General features: G+C 39.7%; 1 protein-coding gene across 4 annotated transcripts in view; it reads right to left on the reverse strand.

Moving 5' to 3' along the window:
• Positions 1 to 727: 727 nt before the first annotated feature.
• The window catches only part of LOC101465961 (actin filament-associated protein 1), a 90,831-nt gene continuing 69,705 nt past the window's right edge, over positions 728 to 21,853 (reverse strand). For 2 of the 4 annotated variants that reach the window (XM_004575013.4, XM_004575011.5), the window contains exons 7-18: positions 17,684 to 17,770; positions 16,621 to 16,696; positions 11,989 to 12,141; positions 11,253 to 11,464; positions 10,604 to 10,749; positions 10,186 to 10,300; positions 9,180 to 9,419; positions 8,333 to 8,462; positions 7,422 to 7,586; positions 7,151 to 7,341; positions 3,707 to 3,874; positions 728 to 2,897 (exon numbers count right to left, since the gene is read on the reverse strand). In XM_004575013.4, the coding sequence (XP_004575070.1) occupies positions 2,871 to 2,897; positions 3,707 to 3,874; positions 7,151 to 7,341; positions 7,422 to 7,586; positions 8,333 to 8,462; positions 9,180 to 9,419; positions 10,186 to 10,300; positions 10,604 to 10,749; positions 11,253 to 11,464; positions 11,989 to 12,141; positions 16,621 to 16,696; positions 17,684 to 17,770 (1,710 nt within the window). In that variant the 3' untranslated portion in view covers positions 728 to 2,870. The remainder of the gene's footprint in view (positions 2,898 to 3,706; positions 3,875 to 7,150; positions 7,342 to 7,421; positions 7,587 to 8,332; positions 8,463 to 9,179; positions 9,420 to 10,185; positions 10,301 to 10,603; positions 10,750 to 11,252; positions 11,465 to 11,988; positions 12,142 to 16,620; positions 16,697 to 17,683; positions 17,771 to 21,853) is intronic. The other 2 variants (XM_004575012.6, XM_004575014.5) reach the window with 2 other exon arrangements.

A 21,853-nucleotide genomic window follows, 5' to 3' on the forward strand; every position in this document is an offset into this window, starting at 1 on the left:
ATCAGTAAACATCCATCACTACGTTCTCACTATTAAAAAGTACAATTATTTTCTAAATGGATTCATTATTGTCAGTCAGCTACACACAAACTATCTAAATCTTGCTGGGTTTGATGGCTTGAATTAATCAAAAAACAAAAATTGGAAGAAAAAAACTTCCATTTTTGCAAAATATACATTGAGAAAATTTCTGCTTTTGTCTGTGTCAACAAAATTAAAATAATTGTGAACGTACACTGACCATCAAAGAACAACATAAAAGCTTCTTCTGACATGAGAATTGTAGAACCGTGAAATCTACTCTGTCCTGATGAAGCTCTATAGACTAGCTCTACCATACACATGACTAAAGTGAAACTCTACTGACAAATTTAAAGAAAATTTCCAACTCTGACTCTGTCACTAGAAAAGTTCTAACCTCTTACACTTTTAATGCTAGGAATGATGATGGATTCTGAGTATTGGATGTGCATAACCTGTAGAACACTGATTTCTGGAAGTGTTCCTTCCAATGTCTATGAAAAGTTTATATCTAGATCTATCTACAAATTCAGGTTAAAGTTCTAACATTTAAAGAAGAAGCCAGATGTGAATAGGTCTGGAAACACTGCCATTTGCCCTGGGCCAAAGCTCATTTAAAACGATTGGAAAACTGTTCTGTGGTCATTACATTGCATTACATTACATTACTTTTGAAAAGAACCAACAATAAGGCACAAAGTCCGAGGCCGGTTTGTTCGGAGGTTTATTAATTTATGTACAAGTGTGCCTGTCCCCGAGTTGGAGACTGTCTGTGATATAAAACAAGAGAAAATGTATATGGTGCAAAAGAAAAAAAATTCAAAGCCCTCCCGCCCTTCTACAGTACTACATTTACCAAGCTATGTACAGCAGGTTCACATTTACTGACATCAGACATCCTTTTTTGTTGCAGGTCAACACTTGCTGACCACCATCTCTTGTCCCATCTTTAAGCTAACATGCTTGTAAAACCTTCGGGATATCATTCCGGCAGGCAGGAGACAGGAAATATTTACATCACCACGAACCAGTGAGTGTCTGTGTGTTCAATGAGTTCCAAACTGAGTGCATGCTTTCACTACATCTGTCAACACTCCCCATAAAGTAAATTAGCCTTATATACATAGTAGCAAAGCTTAGGCAGTGAAACATCGTCCAAAAACAACAACAACAGAAAAGAAACACCATTATCAGTGTGACACTGATGAATGTATGTGTGTTTAACAGTGTGGAAATCAAACTCACAGTCTTTGATTGAGCAGAACACACAGCAGTGTGAGTTTACAAGTGCCCCCCTTTTAGTCAGTGTAATGTTGAAGGATTTGCAATGTGCCATGAAGACATCTCTGAGCAACACAAGCACACACACACAGAAAGAAGCGCAAGTTCTCCATTAACAATACAACTATTACAAAGCATGGATGATGATGCTCTTAGTGAGGCCTTAATTAGAAACATTTTAATAAACATATAGGCTGTATAATATGTATTTTATTTGGGTCTGTCACCAGTTTGGCCTTTCTTGATAAACTGGTCTAATTTGTCATATTTTCAATTTTAACTTTCACCAGTGAGTGAGAGTCTGGACTGCTGGCAGGTACTCTTAAAAAATGTCACCTGACTGTATGTTGTTCCTAAACTTGTTTACATCATTAATGGTGCCTTCACAGAATGAGCGAGCTTCCCATGCCATGCACACTAATTTCACTTAGTAACATGGTTGGCTATAACAATCTAATCTAACTGTAAGGCATCCTGTTGTTCTTTAAGTGTTACACCTTTCCTGTCTTTTCTGCCCCGCCTACTCTTTATATTAACAATGTTCACATATTTCACCACATATATTAAAAAAAAAAAAAAAAAAAATCTTATATGTGAAATCGAATATGTGAATTTAACAGGTTATATTTATATTTGACTCAGCATCTAATCTACTTTCAGTTAGATGGTCAGCTTTCTGTTCATAAACTTCTCTAAACTGGCAGAAAAAGACATCTCTTTGGAAGTTGTCCAGACCACACGTCTGTATTCAGTCATGGTTGTTTTAATGCAAAAAGAAAAGCTGAAACAAACAGAATAAACAAGGAACTTACCAAACCAACACAAACTTACCATTGGATTACCCATAGCAATAAAGTCACAGATATAAAATATGGACATTCATATTAAAACACACTTCAAGTGTGATTCATCATGATCTGTGTGTGAAAACACTTAACACAATTAACAAAATCTTCTGCTAGCCATGAGTCGGTGTTTCTGACAGTTGGGACAATTGTATTTGTACTTCTTCAAACATCAATGAGAGAGGAGCTACATTGTTGCCAGGCTGGTGTGTGTTACAATTATCGTTACTACAACAGAGGCATCATGACTGATGACCAATTATGTTGTGGGAAAATGGAGTGTGAGCAAAGCCACAGACTCTACGAAAATACTTTAAATACGTCAACATAAATAAACACAGGGAAGCTAGTATTTCCTTTAACATTTACAAATAAATACTTGGTTTTGACCTTGGACCTTTTTAACTTCAAATGGCTGGAACACATTTTGAGAGGAAAAATAAAGACAGGTGTTTGCTTGAAAAGATGTCAAAGCGGAAAACACAAGTTGCACAACCAAGTACACTGAACATGCTCAATAGTATAAAAGTTTATGTTGTGGTACTTACCGTATACTCAAACTAGGCATGTGTTTTAGTACATGTGAATGCTATGCATGTATCCTCCTCAGCACACCTTCTGACGGTATGAACAGGTTTTGTTTTTTGTTTTTTAAATAAATATATACACAATTTCAAAAAAAGAGATTGGAGGAAGACTGATGCAAGGGTGTATGTGATGGGTTTATGTGCCGGTCTTCTGTTCCCATTCCTGCAAACAAACACAAAGATTTGGTTTGCATACTTGTACACAGATTGCAAGTATTTGCATTTACTGGGATTCTCTCATTTGTTTACTACCTCAATGCATTTTTCATTGCTAGTCAGTACCAAATCAAATGAGCAACTACATCACACTTGTGTACGTGTTTGTGGAGTACTTAAACTCGCTTGTAGTTCACTGTAGCATGCAGTGAAATACAAACTTTATTAACCATCTTTATTAGCCTCACTGGTTATCTAGTTGGTGGAACTCCTCTGTGGACCTTGACACACACACACACAGCTGTTCTCTGCACTGCAGGAATCCTGAACCATAACGCTGCTGACCCGATCATTCTTATGCAAGTTGTTATGAGCTAACTCACACTGTTTCCACTGCTACCACACAGGTTCAAGACAAATGTAATTAAAATTACATATATTACATATGACTAAAAGAATGGGGATACTAACGTTACATTCATATTTAAATATGTCGATCTTAAGTCGAGGAATGCATCTTTTAGATGTATCAGAGCCTTTCAGAAGGTTCCAAGAAGTTGATTGCTTAAAATACTCAGCCTACTGTTGGAGCCACATCACACAAAACAGGGAAGTCAAAGACAATAAAACCAGATTTCAAAAACAAAAGACCCTGTCCACACCAAACAATGGATCAAACAATGTGCTTCCAAAAAGGTCCCAGCATAGTTTGAAGTTTTGCAAAAGACAGAGCTAGTCAGAGATGTAAAGTTAAAGGCACATCATATTCTCAGAGAAAGACTGGTGCCAGTCGCGTTGTGTAGCGTGACCTCTGACCTTAGCCTTCCTGAGGACATGTCCCCGGACTGCTGAGGGCTTCTGGTTGCCCTGCTGCCGGTAGAGCAGTGAGGCGCTGTTGACCGGCAGCGAGCAGGACTCGGTGTCACTGGTGTCACAGCTGGAGAATGGAGAAGACTCGTGTGTCCGTCGCAGCATTGCTGGTGACTATACAAGACAAAAATATGAAGGAAACATGAGTACTGTGAGTACAACTAATTTAGTTGTTAATATAGTAAATTGGGAGATGCAATTAGAAAATGAGAGTCCCTGCCCAAAAAGGATTCAGCGATGTAATCCGAGCTAAAGTTCTTCTTTTTCTTTTTGAAATGACGTCATTTTGCTAAGAGTGGAAACTAAATGCGACGATCGATTCCACTATCAGCAAAGAAAGAAAGAATGTATGAATGAATGAGTGAAAGAGAAAAAAACTGACTGACTGGTAAAAGCTGACAAGACTTTACTGATGTAACACGACTGTGCGAAGTTAACCCCCACCTGACAAAGGTGCAGTGTATGTGTGTTTCTTTTTACAGGTGCAGAAGGCTGACAGCAACATTCGAGGTTGCGTGATGGTTTTACCTTTTAAATGCCATTTTCTGTGTCTGTGCATCTACCAGGGGTGTTATTCACTACCTTGTGTTGCTCACAGAGATCACTGTGAGAAAGTATGCATACGCCTGCGCAGCGCTAACATTTGCATTTTCTTTTCTACAGCATTACAGTTCTTCATGTGTTTGATCATGTGATTTATAAGAGGACTAGTTAATGGTTTTTTTACTACAGAATTTTTGGGTTTATGTGTGAAGAAACTGTGTTTACAGGTTATGAGTTTGTGATGCTGTTACACTGTGTTTTTGGGAAAATGTGAAGGTTACTTTGGTGATGTGAATAACATTCTTTCCACAGCTATGGATGGCTAACTTTATGGTGTTTTTATGGCACCTCTGGAACCTGTCGACCTGTGCCTGACCACCGATGGTCAATGTGTGTTGCTAATGTTTGTTTTTTCTAAGAGAAAAACAAATAAGAGATGCAGTGTTTATGGAATAGTTTAGTATGGGGCTCATTAGCTGGCCACTATTGAGCTCCTAGTAATATATGAGTGGAGTGACTTTGCTTAAGGGAAGTCACCGATTACATTAATGTTGACTGAGTACATGGGATGATCAATGTCTGAGGCGAATTATGGTAATAGTTGTAGTTTACTGATTTGAGAAAACCTGCACATGACACTTGTCTTGCTGATGTTGAATGCTTATTGCTCTTATGATACAATTGTTTACAAGTGTGAAGTTTGATTTCACTTCCAGATCTTGTTTTCCAGGCCATGATGGTATATATGCAGGCTCCTGGCAGAGCCAGGTGTTAAGCAAACTTAATATGCAAAACACGCTAATGGTAAATGGCCTGTATTTATATAGCGCTTTTACTAGTCCCTAAGGACCCCAAAGCGCTTTACATATCCAGTCATCCACCCATTCACACACACATTCACATACTGGTGATGGCAAGCTACATTGTAGCCACAGCCACCCTGGGGCGCACTGACAGAGGCGAGGCTGCCGGAGCTTCTTCTCGGATGAGAGGTGAAACGTCTTCAAGTAACTTAAAGAAGTCCAGACGCTTTTCTTTGCAAGCTCCTTTGACTACGATGACCTGGATCAGGGCCGTGCAGAGAGGTTTAAAGGGGCGGGTGCTCAAAGTTAAAAAGGGGCACATTGAACCAGGCTGAATAACAACAACACACATTCATCAAGAATCTAATATGGGAAGGGCAGGGCTGTGTTGATCTGAGACTGTAGACATTAAAGAGTCCATAGGAGAGATGGTAGCTGATTAAACAAGTGTCATGAGATAATAACAAAATGCAAAGATTGGTGACAGCGCTTGGAACCATAAGGCAACAAAAACTGTGAGAAATAATTTAGGCTCTGCCTGTGAATCACTCTTTGCTTCTCTTCTTCCTTCCATCCCATCATTTCATATATCACTCTCCACTTGCTATGTGAGAACAAGGCACAACTTGCTGTTGCAATAAACTATAATCTAATTATCCACACCTAACAACTCCAGCACTTAATCTATAATAAAATGATGACAGAAAAATGTTATAGCCCTGCCTTTAGTAGCCTCACACAGCTCCTGCTGTTTCCTCCTCATGTCCTTACCAGCCATGTCTGGACAATGTTATATCATGAGTAATATTTTTTTTAGAAAATCCATATACATAAAACACACACATGCACGCACACACAGTGACATTTTAGACCTTCTTCAGAATACTGTATATACTATGGGCATCACGGTGCTGATCCAGAATCCTTACATTATTATTTATTACTAGAGCTACAATAATAAAGCAATGAGGAGGGGGAAGTAATAAATATGAAATAATGTCATTATGATGATTCCATTTGTTTCACTATCCACTCTGTGCAGGGGCAAAGCTTATTACATTTTTAAAACTGTAGAGATACAATAATTTTACTACTGTAAAATCCAAATTTTGTCTTATTTAAAATATAAATCTGATATAATCTGCTTCTTAATGTATGTTCTTTAAAATACAGCTTGTGTTTTTAAATATATTATAATTATAATAATTTTTATGTGGACATGCATATTAGATCGTTTTTTAGTGAAATATAATCCCTCCAGAAAGGCAGGAAAAGCCCGGAAACTTACTTTAAAACTAAATATGTTCCCTAAAACGGTGACAGAGCTACAGACCCATGACAGCCAGGTAGCCAGCAGCTATGACCAGCACTACTTGTGCAGTTAATAAAAGGACAGGTAATGTTTGTCGCGCTGTTGCACACACAGCACGCTCGTTTGTTTCAGTTCGTCAGTTGCCACAAGACAGCTTACCAACGTGTACGTAATAAGCCAATACTCCTGGGTGCTACACACTACAGTGTACGCTGTACACCTACTTACTGGTTTTGTGGCATCAGTCTGTGTCTCTGAGTTAACTTGTGTCTCTCCTACAGCTCCGGACCGCTAAAAATGCGCGTGCTCTTTGTGAGCTCGTTCCCGGCTCATAACCAGCGCGTTCTGCCGTCAAGGGCGATCATTGGTTAAATGTGATCATGTGACTGATGCAAGCCAGATCCTTTTATTTAGCAAAACTGTGATTAATAGTTAAATATTATTGTTGAGGGGCACAGACAGGACTCCGCACGCACACACACATAAAAAAAAAAATAATAATAATTTTTTTTTAAAAAGTTGCCTCAACAAAAGGGCACTTTGGGCACCCATCAGGAAAGGGGCGGGTGCTCAAGCCATTCTAGCCCCACCCTCTGCACGTGCCTGACCTGGATGACTGAGAACCTTCACAGACATATTGTCTTCAACGTTCCAGCGAAATAGGTTCAAGCTACTAACCTATCAAGTACACTAACGTGGCAGCACAAACTTATAAAGTAACTTCATACTCACCTGGAGGCCAGAGGAGCCAGCTTTCGGCTCGATGGTGAGGCCCAGGGTGACACCTCCGCTAAGGGCTTTCTTCAGGCTCTCTTTCACCTCAGTTAGCTCCAGCTCCAGGTTCACCCGCTCCTCCTCCTTCAGTTTGCACTCTTCTTCCAACTTCTTCAGGCGCTCTGATAGTGAAATATGTGAGCGTTTGCCTAATGTGAGAGAGAGGAGAAATATTACTTTATTAAACTCGTCTTTTAATGACAAGCACGTTTCTATCTCTCTCTCTTACCAGCCGCTGCCTCCACAGCAGCACGAAGGTCTCTCCTCTCCTTCTTCAGCTGGGTCAGGTGGTTTCTGATTTCCTGCTTCTTCTTCATCATCTCTTCCTCCTTTGCTTGCAGTCGCTTGGCATCAGCCTCCACACGGTTCTTCCCATACTTACACTGGTCCCCATCTACACAAGAAAAGTCGGGTTTCAAAAAGTTAGAAGCTAGAGACTGAGGTCATTTGCTAGCAGAGAGAGAGAGGGGGGGGGGGGGGGGGGGGGGGGATGAACTGCTTAGAAACCCATTGACCTCAGTGCCTTCCGCAGGAATTAATTGCCAGGCCTATGTTTCCGTGAAAAATACACTCATTGTGAATAATTATGAAGAATCAGTCATATAAACCGCTGCTAATAGTTTCAAATTTAGCACTCTTATCTGTGGTACTCTAAACCCAACATGAAACATTTGGTGTTTCCATTCTGACATTTGGAGGAATTGCAAGCTACACTAAGTGGTTACAACCCTCCTCGTTCACACATTAGGCAAAAAATATTTTTCTGAACCACAAGGATTAACTCGACCACATTTCGCTCTCTTCCAATGAGCTAGGGTCTGTTTCTGCTATCGTGCCTCTTACCCTGGAGTTGGCAGGAGGCTCAAGTCTGGCCCACATGTGTCACATGGATTGTCTCGAGGGTAGGATAGGTTTAAAGGCTTTCAGTTATTTACTCCCCTCTACTTAAACCAACTGTAATTTAGATATCCTGCATTTTCCACATTGCTGTGGAACAGAATTTTGCTTGAAAGCAATCAGCGGTGAGAAGCCAGACACACTGTCTGCTATTCCTTACAGAGCAAGATCTGACTGGGAAAGGTGGGTGATATTTCAATTCAAGATGACTTCCTGTTGGTATCTTCAAATCTCAAAACTTACTGGAGTTGTTGCGCCTCAGAGACGCAGTCCCATTTGTGGCAATGACTCCATTCTTCTTTGGCTGGTTCTTTGGCTCTGCCTTCTGTTTTGATGCCACCCCATTGGTTGTTGCTCCCTTCTTTCCCTTTAGCTGAACAAACAGGAAAGACACAATTCAAATGACCCTTCAAATAGATGTTAGCAATGCATATAAGCTATACACATACAAAACTGTACCAACATGCTCTTCCATAAAAATAAAAAACAAAAAACATTTCAAAGAAAAATGTGTCACTGTTGTTTATGCCACAGGTTTTCTACTTGGATTGCACTCAATATCACAAAAGTTACAAACACTTTTATTATTTCATTAATTTTCCTACACTGGACTACTGTAATTCAATTATCACTTTGTTCCAAAAGTTTCACAAAAAGTCTAAGCTGATCCAGAATAATGCAGCCAAATCACTAACTGGGACTGGAAAGAGAGACTACATTTCTCCCATATTAGCTTCTTTTCATTCCTTCCTTTTAAATTCAGAATTGAATTTAAATCCTTCTCTTGCATTATCAGACATATCTAAACGACTGCACCTTATTATCCTAACAGATCACAGGAGACAGTTTCCTTTTCGGCTTCAGGAGACAGGCATCATCTCTACTTTTGTTGTTTGGTGTTCATAATGACACAGGAAGAAAATCAGCAAACAAACTCCAGTTCAGTTAAATACATAAAGTAAACAAACAGCGAAGGAGAATTAAAAACACTAAAAGTTAAGAGGAGGTTAAAACAAACCCTGAACTGTTAGACAGTTAATATGCAGAAATGCAAAAAGAAACATGAAGGTTATGCAGCAGTGTTAGTCACCTGAGCGGAGTCTTTAGTTTTAGAATCAGCAGAGAGGAACTTAGAGGAGATTTTAGAAACAGGAGTTTTGTAGTGACAAGCAGAAGATGATGCAGCAGTAGAAGAAGAAGGCTTGGGAGGACAGCTGGTGACTAGCTTGGGTGAGGGCATGTTCTCATAGAGCTCAGTGTTTTCATAGTGCAATTCCTCTTTCCGCTGGCGCCCCCCTGTGCTGGGAGTGGAGTACTGCATCTCTGGGTCCTTGGGTTAGACCAGGTGAGCATGCAATAAGCAGAAGACAGGATTTAAGAATAAGGAGATGCCATAAAGGGGGGGGGGGGGAGATAAGGAGAACAGAAAGGAAGAATATGATAGCAGCATTACTGCAGTATGTGAAATACTTAACAAATTTAGTTTAGCTTCCCAAAATGGAGAGTACTGCTCCACGACTGAAAACATATTTAATGTTTCCTCTTTTTAATTGTTGATGAGCTTTTATCCAAGTCCTATAACGTTAAATCACAGGTTACTCTTTACTCCTTTATTATAGCATCTTTTATGAATAAACAATGTTATATTCTCTGTCTGCTTGTCTTTATTAGTTTTATATCATTATTATCATGCAACAGTGTAATTTTGCTCTTCTTTGGGTGCAGACTGACTCAGCCCTCAGGTTCATATGTAAATCTGTCAGGAGGTCAATGAGTGCAGAAGGTAAAAGCTGTGGTATGCAAGGGGCCCGAGCACCATTATTGCAAATAGCAAAGTACATACCGTTACTTTAACTGGTCTAATTTGATTTTAGGAAAGAAAAAGATTTATATCATGCAGGCTCACTGGAACTTCTGAAAGTGTCATAACAAAAATGACACATTTTCCAATAATATGTTAATGATATGCAAAAAATGAAAAGCAAAGAAAGAATCAGCCAAGCGTTTGTAAGCAAACTAGAGGGTGTTGAAGTGAATTATCTCACACTTTTTCATTGCAGTACATATGCAACATCAGTAAGCAGTTGTGTCCTTACCATTCCATTTATGGGCACATCATCATAGTGTAGTGCCATACCAGTGGGGCAGGCATAGCCACTGACTGGGTTGTCCAGATATGGGTTAGGAGACACGGCACGCTTACTGGTGAAACTAAACATAAAACATCACGATTTAGGCTTAAAAATACAGTGCCCTTCATATATCTTCATTACCTGGGATTTTTGTATCTCTTAGTCTACAAAATAGTTAAAAATGGATCATTAACGGTTGTAACGATCGTATAAAAACAGGAAAATGGAAAATAGCCAGACATACTACGTTTCAACATATAAGTCATTGTGAGCTAATGAAATAAGAAATAAAACACATTAAGCACTAATTCTTTAAGAATTCTTCCAGGTATTAACCAGAGAGAAAAAGATTCATGTGAAATGATGTGGATGCATCTCTCACCAGAAGGACTGTTTGGCAAGCTGGATGACGTTAGCAGTGGTCTCAACATCAATGTAGTCATAGTGCAAGGTGGCTGGGTCTGTGGTAGATCCAGTCTCAGCTAGCAAAACCCCCAACCAGCGACCCATCTCCTCAGAGGAGGAGGCCTGAAGGCAAAAGTCAGAGTTACAGAATATGCAATCCCGCCAGTGTCTGTGAAGAGTTAAATGTTAAAAAAGAGAGAAGGTTTATGATTTAGTGAAGGAGGACAGTAGAAACAGGGTGAGATGGAGGCAAATGATCCCCCAAAAAGACCAGCCAAAACAAGAAGAGGATCCTTATAAACTTTAAATTCCTTATTATTATTATCTGTTTAAATGAAGATAATAATAATTGGATTGTTTAAGGATAGCGTGCAGACTATGTGAGGAAATAGAATCAAAACAAACTGGATGGCAATTGGAGGAAGTTTGTGAAGACCAACAACATTAAACACAAAAATCACTGTGGGTGGAGGAGATATTGAGCTCTCGAGAGGAAGATAAAAAAATAAGGAGCAATCTTTTCTTGCATCAGCCTAAGTGTGATTTAGTGGTGTTTGAGGCATTTCTAATTCCCTCAACAAAGTTTTTTTTCTATGAAAATCTCTCAAGTACGTAATCAAACTCACCTCCAGTACGGCCACTTCTTGGCTGTTACGAAGGAGGCGGAAGGCAAAGGGGTGTTTGTGATCGAGGCCGGGGCTGACCTCACAGCCTCGGAGGGGCAGTGAAGCTATGTGGCTTTTCAGGTCATCCCGGTCCTTGTGAAGGAGCAGCTGGTTGTCCTTGAGGCGGCACCAGCGCTCCCTCCAGCGGTTATTAGAGAGAACATTCAGGTAGCCTGTCAGAGCAAACACAGTCAGGAGGATACCATCTTAAAGAAGTCGTTACAGTGGCAATATTTTTTCAGGCCTGTCTAGTTGGGAGACATTTTAGTCGTACCTATTTGAGCCTAAATGAAGGAAATAATAAGACATAAAAGGCATTTCTATTTGTTTGTCCATCACTGGTCCTCATTGCACACAATGGGGTGCACTTCTAAATGAATTTTTTAAAGAAACTTTTAGAATCTTTATGTTTTATAATACGTCTGAAAGCATAAGGAAATCAAAGCAACCTGTCTGAACTGTTTACTTTCAGGACCCTAACATAGCAATCTTAAGAAAAAACTTCCTAGAAGTGAGTCGCACCACTCAGCAGCCATTCTGAAACGCCTCTGGCATTACTTTGAAACATTTTCTTAATTAACCAAAATTCCAAAGATTCCTTGGGACATAAATGCATTTATAGACCGGTCAATCAATCAAGATCCATATAAAAGCCATACTTCTACCATGTCAGGATATTTGCGTCTCTCTCTCTTACCACATGTAGGTACGTCTTCTTCAGCTGATGATGTCTGTTCATCCGTGGAGGGCTTCTTCTTTCCAAGTCCAATGATCTTAGTGATTTTCTTACTTGCTCCCTTCCCCACAGTGCCAGTCTTCTGCTCCGACTTTGTATTTTTCTTTCCTTTTCCTGAGAGAACATTTTGAAATTAATTCCTTTTTTACACTGAAGAGTAAATTAGTAAAAAGAACTCTAACGATCCTTGCTGAAGGCAATCTATGATCTTGATCTCAGCACAGGAAAATACCAAGATAGATGTTGATTCAGTTATGTTTGGATGCTTTTGTAATAATGTAAAAAAGAAGAGAAACCTTAGATTCTACTATAAACAACGCCGAGTTCCGAACGGGTTTAATCAGACCCTTGTGTTCAAAAAAGCAATGTTGGAGAATTAAACTCATTTCAAAATCCCAACATTCCCTCTGGTCTGAGTGTTCTGATTTGAGCTGCCCTAGTTTCTATTCAAATAGCAAAAGAGAGTTGAATGACTGTGCACATTCTGCTGGAAAGAGGGCTAACAGTGAAAAAAAAAAGGCCATGAGAGGCTATGTCTGAGTCGCTCTGTCTGTGTAAGGAAAATAGCTTCTGCTTGACTCTCTTGCTTTGCTGATACTCTGATCTGTGATGTATCTGAATGAGTGTAAAAGAGAGTGAGAAAATATAAGAAAGACAAAAGAAAGATGTGTGTTTTAATGTGTTTGTATCTCTACACTAGAAAGGAAAAAAAAGCTTGACTTTTAACCTCTCTGTACTGTCAGACATCGAGGCAAAACAGACAGTGGAGAACAAGCGGGGGAGGGAAATATAAAGCATTCCCCTTCACTTATGTCATAGCCAACGTCTGGACTGACTCTAAACACACATGTGAGATCTGTATAATCACTGAGGCCAGTTTGCACTTGCACTTGCACACACACACACCCATTAATACTTAACAGGAATCAGCACCTGGCTGCTGAAAACAGTGAATAGCAGTCCAAACTGATATGATATAATGACAGCAACTCCCTGTGTTAACTTCCTCTTTGCAGTCAAAAATTCCCGATTTGGCATTTTTCCCACATTGCATTTTCCTCCCCGAATGCAAGATGACAATTACCATGGCAACTGTCTTAATTAAACAGTAAGCTGTCTGCAGTCAATTTAAGATGCAGGGTCTTTCTTGCAATAACAAAAGAATACAAAGACACAATGCAGGGCTGAGGTGGAGCGTAGACACACAGTTGTAAAAGTAATTAAAAAAAAAAACTCTGATCAGGCTAATTTAATTCCAGTAAATCAGCTTTTTTTGTTACCAGCCATGGAAAGAATGTGGCTGATTAAGATTATGAGAGTTCTTGGACTGAATAAGAGAAGGAGCAAAGGATGAGAACTACTAACTATTTTTTTGGCAATTATTACAGCTGATGATGTTGCTGTGACGATACTGCATGATTAATATATGTGAATTCTGCCCCAATCAGTCAGAGAAAAACCACATCCAAAACTTCCTGAAGACTTTAAACATGGTTTGCAATAAATTTTGGTGTGACAGAAGTCACATTAATAGTCGCCAATGTTCCCTCTAAGCTGCGCACGTGCGCAATTGCGCACTGCAGGCACGGTTTCTGCACACAGAAAATCTGCATTGCGCACAAAAAAAAAAACTAACCTGAATTGAAAATAAAACTTTAACAATTCTGTTTTGCAGTGTTAGTCAGTAAGTGACTGGCTGCTCCCGTATGGGATTAGAACGATGCCACCTTATCCCATAGTCCAGCCGATAATGTGATTCACATTTTTATACGCAGCCAATCAACGTGGTTGACAGGCTATGACAGCGTCCTTATGTGCCGACACTGGCGTTTTAACTAGCAAAGCGGCGTGGCTGATGTGGAGTGAAGCCACGTTAATGACAACGTGTACAACCATTGGAGATGTGAGCAGGACAGACGGAACAATTGACGGAAAAAGTGTGGACTTTCTACCAGTTTTTAAATTGTGTTGATAGGCCACGTAAAACCAGAGTTATGATAAAAATATCTGCAATGTTTGGTTTCCTTCCTGAATACTGTCATTGTTTATATTTACTGCAGGAAGAAACGGTAAAAACGGCGTTTTATAAGGAAAAAGGCTCGAAAGCACTCTCTGTATGTGAGCAAAAACAAACCCCCACCCCCCTCTTTCTTTCCTATTCGTCCAAAAAAGTACCATGTCGACCAATCAAAAAAATGGTATGGCAACGTGGCAACTAGTTAGAAACGGGGGGAAATTTTAGGAGTGACGGCGGTATTTTGAGATGTGAGAGATTTGAGACGTTTAGCTCAAATCTTGTGTAGTTAGTGTGTAGTGTAGTCAATATATTTGTTGTGTGCGTCAGAACAATGAGGCGACTGCTGAATGTTACAGGTGTTACAGCAGTGATACATCTCCTGTTGTCAGGCCTGCAGGTATCAGGCTGTTGTTCTCCTTTATCTAGTGGACAGAAATTATTTTTTGGAGTGTCACAAATAATTTGTGTGGCATCAAATTTGATGCAGAACAGCTGATTGTTCTGTAAATAGTTTGAAATGTTTATTTAAAAATGCCTCGGCTGCATTTTAAAAAAATAGCTGCAAAAAACTTTGTTTGCCAAACTGAGTTACTTTTTTGAGGAGTAACTATATAATTATACAGAGAGTTACAGGACTCTCTCCCAGACCACAGACTCATAATACAAGTCAGAGCTTTATAAAAAGAAAAAGAAAAAGAAAGTTGGTTTTTTTTTTTTCGAAATTGGAGTTCAAGTCATTTTTACTTCCAATAGTGTTAACATACTACACAGGCCAATGGCTAGATTTTTTTTTTACATTTTCATTGTAAATGGGCTGAAGCAGTTTAAAAGTAGTCTAACATAAATGTAAATGCTGTAATTTGATTATTTTAATAAACCATGTAACTTGGATGGATTAGATGCTGGCGTGACCACAGTGCACACGTCTGATGTCACTCAGGGAGTTTGTGTGTTCGCTCAGACACGTGAAAAATTAGAGGGAACATTGGTAGTCGCTGAATTATTTTCTCACAATGTTGGTTCTAAAACTATGTTATGCACTTTACTACTGTTGGAGTGGAAGTGGATTCATTTTTCTTCCCTCTTTCTGGGTTAGTATCGTGGACAGCGTGAAAGACAAATCTACCATGACACCATCGTGGTGTTTTGAAACCAGAATGAGGCGTTGATCTGACCCTGATGCCACATGCTAATTTTTACTAGCAATTTTTCAATCATAGGTCATTAACCAATGACCGTATAATGAATAATGCCCCTTTATGGCTCTTACAATGACCAGATTGATCAAATAAATGCTGTTTTAAATCTGACCCAAATTAAGTGACTGAGTTCATAAACTCACCAGGAAAGGAGATCACAGGACCAGGTTGAAATAATAGCAACTTATTTATAAGCAGGGCTGAGGACCTATATTCTAAATTTGAGTAAATGTAGTGCAGCAAAGGAAAAGCTGTGCTAAAACAGTCAGACAGAGAGAGAGAGAGAGATCTTTTTATTATTATTAATGGAATGCTAATGTTTACTATATAGCAAATTATCACAGAGTCAGTAACAGCATGTAGGTCTTTGGGATCCAATTAATTCTAACCACCCCAAAGCGTACTTCATTGTTCAAAGATGCACTCTTTTTTCAGTACACATCTTGGATATTACCCCAGATCTCATAATTTCATGGAAGCAACACAGAAAAATGTCTTGCACAACCAAATGTTTTCAAATCTTGAAACCCAATTGGTTGTTAGACTTTAAATCAACTGCTGGTGGGAAATTTGTTTCAGATACAATTCTGGAAAAATTCACCAATCTAAACAGAGCAAAAAAATAAGAGTGTTAAATTTTAGTTGACAATCCAAATAACTGAGCTGACAAGTAAAGTGAGTTTTCTCTCCCAGAAGAATTGTGCCAGCTGAGAAAACACACAGTAAATAATCTGAGAATATTTCAACGGTATCTCTTTGTTTTGGCTTTTAGTTGAGTGAGGAAAGACCATCCCCATGTAAAAGCATGTTAAATAAATCCAAATGCTCATTCTTCAGCCTTCAATAAAGGCTGACCTTTCCACAGCTTGCGGAGATTCCTCTCTGAATTATGAGGGAGATTACGTGAGAAAGACAGCCATTCAGCCTGAGAACAATTCTTTACGGTTCCAAGAAACACCAGTTTTAATAACTCCTGTCCCTCACTGAATTTTATTATTGATGTTGTACTGTGCCATGGGGCTATGATTAAAGGTACTATGTGAATGCAATGTGATCGGAATGGCACTATGAAAACAAGCTTTTAGCTCAATCACACAGTCTTCATTAGATTGTTCATCTGTCATGGATCTGTTGACATGCAAGCTCAAAGCTGATTTTATTTAATCCATGGCATCCAGATGAAAAGATACTTTCTGTTTGGCACCATAAAGGGCAACTACTGGTCTTCATTCACCTTGACCAGAGATCCAGAATTGCAGTTGTTGTAGTTGTTGTTACTCATAACACAGAGATTGTTCAGACCTTTTTGTTTTAAGCACAAACTAAAATGGATGAAAATGATTCATTTCTGGTAGCAACTGTCGTTGTGACTCTCACCTTGGTCCTTGCAGTCGCTGTGACCGTTCTCATGGGTTGCTTCCCCATCTGAGCTTGGCCTGTCACACGATGTCTTCTGGAGGCAGGACAACCACAGAGAAAAAAAGAAGAAGAAAGAAAAGAATGGGTGTACAGGAAGGTACATAGTGAACAAAACTGTACTTTCCTGAGGACAGACAAGTCAAGAAGCTAATCAACACAGCTAATTACACTGCAGTAACATCTGCAACATGTTACAGATGAGATTAGGCTGGGCTTACGTTTGCCATGCCAAGTTGGAAGAGGTTTGTCAGGCACACATACATGTGCCGAGTGCAGTTTGTCCACAGTGATTTTACCTGCTTTTTTACCTGCTTTTTCCCATGAAAGCCAAATTTCCTGTCTGTGCCATATAGAAGTAAATGTTTTTAGACACCGCCTGAAAACATACTGTGATTTTGAAAATACAAGGTTATGTCTACAAGAATACATTAATCTAAGGAGTTTTGGAACCAAATAATCTATTATTGACGTTTGAAAATTTATTGGCTAAGGCCAATAGCCTTATGTCATCTTTCTCCTTCCTGTGTTCATTGGAAAGGCAGTAGTGTGTCAACAGAAAAAAAAGAAAATTGCTCATAAGAAGCAAGTGTCTGCTTCAAAAAACAGCAACAAATCCTGGTTTAACAGATTAAGTACGTGTAACCTTTTATTGACACTGGAAGCACATTTTATTAAACTAAACTGGTGTTAATTACAGTGGGAAGACAGATATTTGATTCAAAACACTGCTATTCCATGAAGTTATCTATTGCACAAATAATAGTAAGCCAAGGCTAATAAATTAAGGTACCATCTGAATGACATCACGCACAATATATATATATATATATATATATATATATATATATATATATATATATATATATATATATATATATATATATATATATAAAACCGCAAATCGCAAATCTTCTACCAACCTGAAACCTGATTCAAACCCTACAAAAGCAACGCTTAATAACAAAATACAACAAGCTGTTAAAATGACTATCATCTATCAGTGTGAGTGTGTTCTGTTTACCTTTTCCAGTTCAGGTTTATGCACTGGAGATCCAGATCCAACTCCATCCAAATCTATGCTCCCATTAACACACACCTCTCTCATCACCTAGGAACACCACAAGGAAATACGCCATTAGCTAACGTGGCTGCCATTCACATTAAACAAGTCCACAGTCACACATTTGATTGCCGCTGTGGGAGATCAGATGCCGCCATCTGTAACGGCTCCTGACTGCTGATCATACCATGTGGGTGGATTCCTAATTTAAAAATCCTAAAATATTTCCTCGCTGAATTGCCACATGATTAAGAAGCTCATTCCTTCAGTCTAGAAGGTTTGACTGGGGTAATGCAGGCCACATGTATGGTGAACTCTCTCACATCTCATCATGCTACTGAATCACAGCCAAGGGAGCAACAAGCAGTGCATGAACTGCAGGAGGGAGAGCATGCATGCATGTGGTGTGTGGCAGTAGTTGGTGGCGGGGTGGGGGTTGGCAGGTCTGTAACAAACATGAGACACAAAGACTTTGCCTGCATTCATGGAATCCATACACAATAAGGTCCAGTAGGGGTGAATGAGATCTGCAGAGCTGTGAATAGGGCGCCAGCGTGCTTTACCATGACCTCATTGGATGTCTGACCTGGCAACCCACCATGGGATCTGGCAATCCCAGACATGTGGCAGTGACAGAGAGTGCAGATGAACAGTGGGTATAGCAAAATGAGATTTCAGTTGAACCGCTGTGTGCGCAAGTTGGCTAATGCACTCCCTGACACACATGCAGACACACACACACACACACACACACACACACACACACACACACACACACACACACACAAACTCCCACTCGTCTGAACCATCTCTAGCTGCGCTGGGCTCCTCAACTCATTGGTTTTGGCTTGGAAGGAGCATAACTGGGTTTCGTGGGGGAAATGACAGGCTGTGGCTCCATGGGTTTGGCTCTGAGAGCAGCTAAGAGGCCAGAGAATGGGATAGACAGCAACATCATGTCTATCTTTCCTTCGGAGAGCTTTTGCTGCCATGCCAGTGTACTACGTAGGTCTGATAATGCACTACAAATCAAAAAGAGGAGGAGGTGGTGAGACTGGAGGCTATAACTATGGGTGCTGAAACACAACTTGCAATAAAAAAGAAAATAGTGTTGACTGATGACTTGTTGCTCATTGCTTGTTCACCTCCTTGCAGTGCACATTTTGCAATTTTATGGTATAAAAACAGCTTGATTTCTTTACAGATGAAGCAACTTGAAGCATTTAATAGACGTGAAACCCATTCTTTACAATGTCTGCAAACCTACAAATGGCTGTCCCTCCATGACCCTGGTTCTCTTCCTGTTAAAAGGGATTTGAAATAAAGTTTTCTGTCTGTCTGTCTGTCTGTTTGTTTGTCTGGCAAAAGATAAAAGAAAAAAATGATATAATCAACCAACACAAACCTTTTGTTTTCTGAGTGATTGCTTTTGGCAGCACTTATCCAATTGATGCAAAAAAACCAAAACAAAACTAAAAATAAACTAATCTGTCTGTCTCAGGGTTTGTTTGGTTTTTTTGTTTTTTTGACAATTCATTGAGGCCTATTTTAAAGGCTCATGCTGGAATAGTTGCATTACAGCTCAAGCTATAAATGTATTGTAAATGCTTATCTTGAAAGTGATGAAGGCATTGCCATGCACAGGACAACCATACACTGTCAAGGAGTTTGCACAAGGGGTTGGACTGTAATGGAAACTTGAGCAGATAAGCTGTGACTAACAGTGCACATTCCACTTACTTCCCCCAAAATTTATGCAGGCAAAGAAAAGAAAAGAGAAGTTAGTCAGTCAGCGAGACAAAGAAATGAGGTCAGACTATATCAGCAGGCAAAGATGAAGACAAAGAAGGAGTTAGGGCGTGGGGAATCCATACAATTAAAAAACACTGAAAAGGAAAATGAAGCAATGACACAATATGGACATGTGTGCTCCATAAACACATCGTTAGCCTACAGGGTCTGGGAGAGTCATTATTGTAAACTATGGGCTTTGGAAAGCCTCAGGTACTCTCCCAGCTTTCCCTTCACCCTGCTTTCTTTCATTTCTTTCCTCTCCTTCTTTTGTGGAGCAAAGCAGAGCTGCTCCTTCTGTTGAATCCGATGACTTCTATTTCACATGCTGACTTCATGCTGACTTCTATTTCACTGTTGGCCAGTGGGGGGAAAATATCCAAATAAATTTGAACTTCTTTGATTCAGATCGATAATATTCAAGAATGACTGTTACTGAAGCTCAATGTCTCTCTGGGTAAAGATGAGCTTGTGAGAGGTGGACAAAAAACACAAAGCTCAAGAGACAAAAATAAATTTAAGGGGGAACAACGAATACTTAAAATATCCAAAAACAGTCTCAATTACTATTTTTTCCTTCTTCTTTTAATAACCTGTCCTGTCCAGCAGTTTTAGTAAGTTGAATTGTAGTCTGCATGTTCAGTTGTGGCAACCACAAAGAGACAAAGAGGGAGGGGGGCAGCAGACACACTGGGACATATCCACTTTGTGTGACTTGATGCCACTCTTACACACCCCACAGCTGAAGGGAACACAGACCAGCCAAGGAACGTAACCCTGCAAGTAACAAAGCCAACTGTAGTGGCATGACGAACTACATGTGCATCAATTAAGTAAACAAAAAAACCCAGAGCAATTGCTAGAGTTACAAAATACCTGCCACGGCACTATCAGTTCAATTTGTTTCCACAATCCCGACACCTGACTAAATATGTGTCCAGACCCAGTTTCTCCAAGCAACAATTTGTGCACTCATTACCATCACTCGGATGGTTGAGGGATTTGTATATTTTCATGGGTCTGGTTGAAACCGCCTGCAGATACTTCAGCCCCCCGATGAGGTTACCTGCACCAGCCAATCAATAAACAACATCTAATTACCATGCCGAGCAAGTAATTGAATGAAGAAGAAAAAATCCAAACTGTTTGGGTCTTTGTTTCCTGACTGCAATAAACATGCTACAGCTGAAACTTCCAGAGAAAGACCAAAAGGAAACACTGCATATAGTAAGACTGGTGTTTCCATCAGTACATGGGGAAAATATGCTTGAGGGATTGTTTTCTTAACAAGGAGGAAAACAAGAAGACAAATCACATATTCAAGTCTAAAAGTCCACTGGAACTGCTGGAGGCCACAAATGTTTATAAAAAATACCATCACACAAATGCGCTAGGAGGCATCTTAAAATAGCACACGATAGGTTGTTGAGAAACCATAAATTTCAGGAGATACATATGAGATCTGAAGGGAGCAGAGATGAGAGGGAAGAATGTGGGGTGGGGGTTTCCTTTTAAAACAAAAAGACCAGATGACACCCACCATCAATGTAACTGAAACAGACAGAGCACAGAGGTGCTCTCCAACAACAAATGGTTGCAGGGATAGAAAAGCAGTACCGGAGCTTATTTGATGTCAGCGGGGCGGGTTTGTTTTGTGGACTTGTTGAGCTGCCAGAAGGAAAGATCAGAGAGTGAAAGAGAAGACAGGGGAAGGAAGAGGGGGGGGGGGGGGAGTCTGTGAGAGAGAAGCAGAAGAAAGGACTCAGAGGACTGCAAACCAAACATCTCCACATGAGAGAGAAACCAGCAGAACCACCTGTTCACAACAAACCAGTCATACAATACGAGGAAAAGGCCCATCCTGAGGAAGAAAGCCAAGACAGTTACACCCTTTATTCTTTAAAAGTAACTTGAACCCACTCTCTAAAACATGTGAAAGCAACTTAAAGGCTGATCCCAAGATATTTTAGATGTTCAGCAATCAAGTAAAGCTAGTAAAGCTCCAAGAAAAGCTAGTATGCTGCACTGGTGTTCTTGTCAGCTTCAAAGTTGGGCCACACAGAATGCTCTTTATCTACTGATTAACTCTTTACCCCTTAAAAGCCTGCCAGGCATAACCTTTGAAGTTCTCTTCTCAACTGAGTCGTTTGAGTAGAAAAAAAAAGACTGGGTGTGCACCCTTGAAAAATCCAGAAACTATGGTCGTCAAACCACAACTTTATTGATACATATCAATAAAGATGTCAAAGCTCGTCATTATTGGTACAAATTCCATCTTTATGGGAAAAAGAGTTCAAACAAACACCGTCTCTATCCAGTGTGATGGTAAAAGCAGTAGTT

The sequence above is a fragment of the Maylandia zebra genome, unplaced genomic scaffold (genome assembly GCF_041146795.1).
Source record: "Maylandia zebra isolate NMK-2024a unplaced genomic scaffold, Mzebra_GT3a scaffold12, whole genome shotgun sequence".
NCBI classification, from domain to species: domain Eukaryota; kingdom Metazoa; phylum Chordata; class Actinopteri; order Cichliformes; family Cichlidae; genus Maylandia; species Maylandia zebra.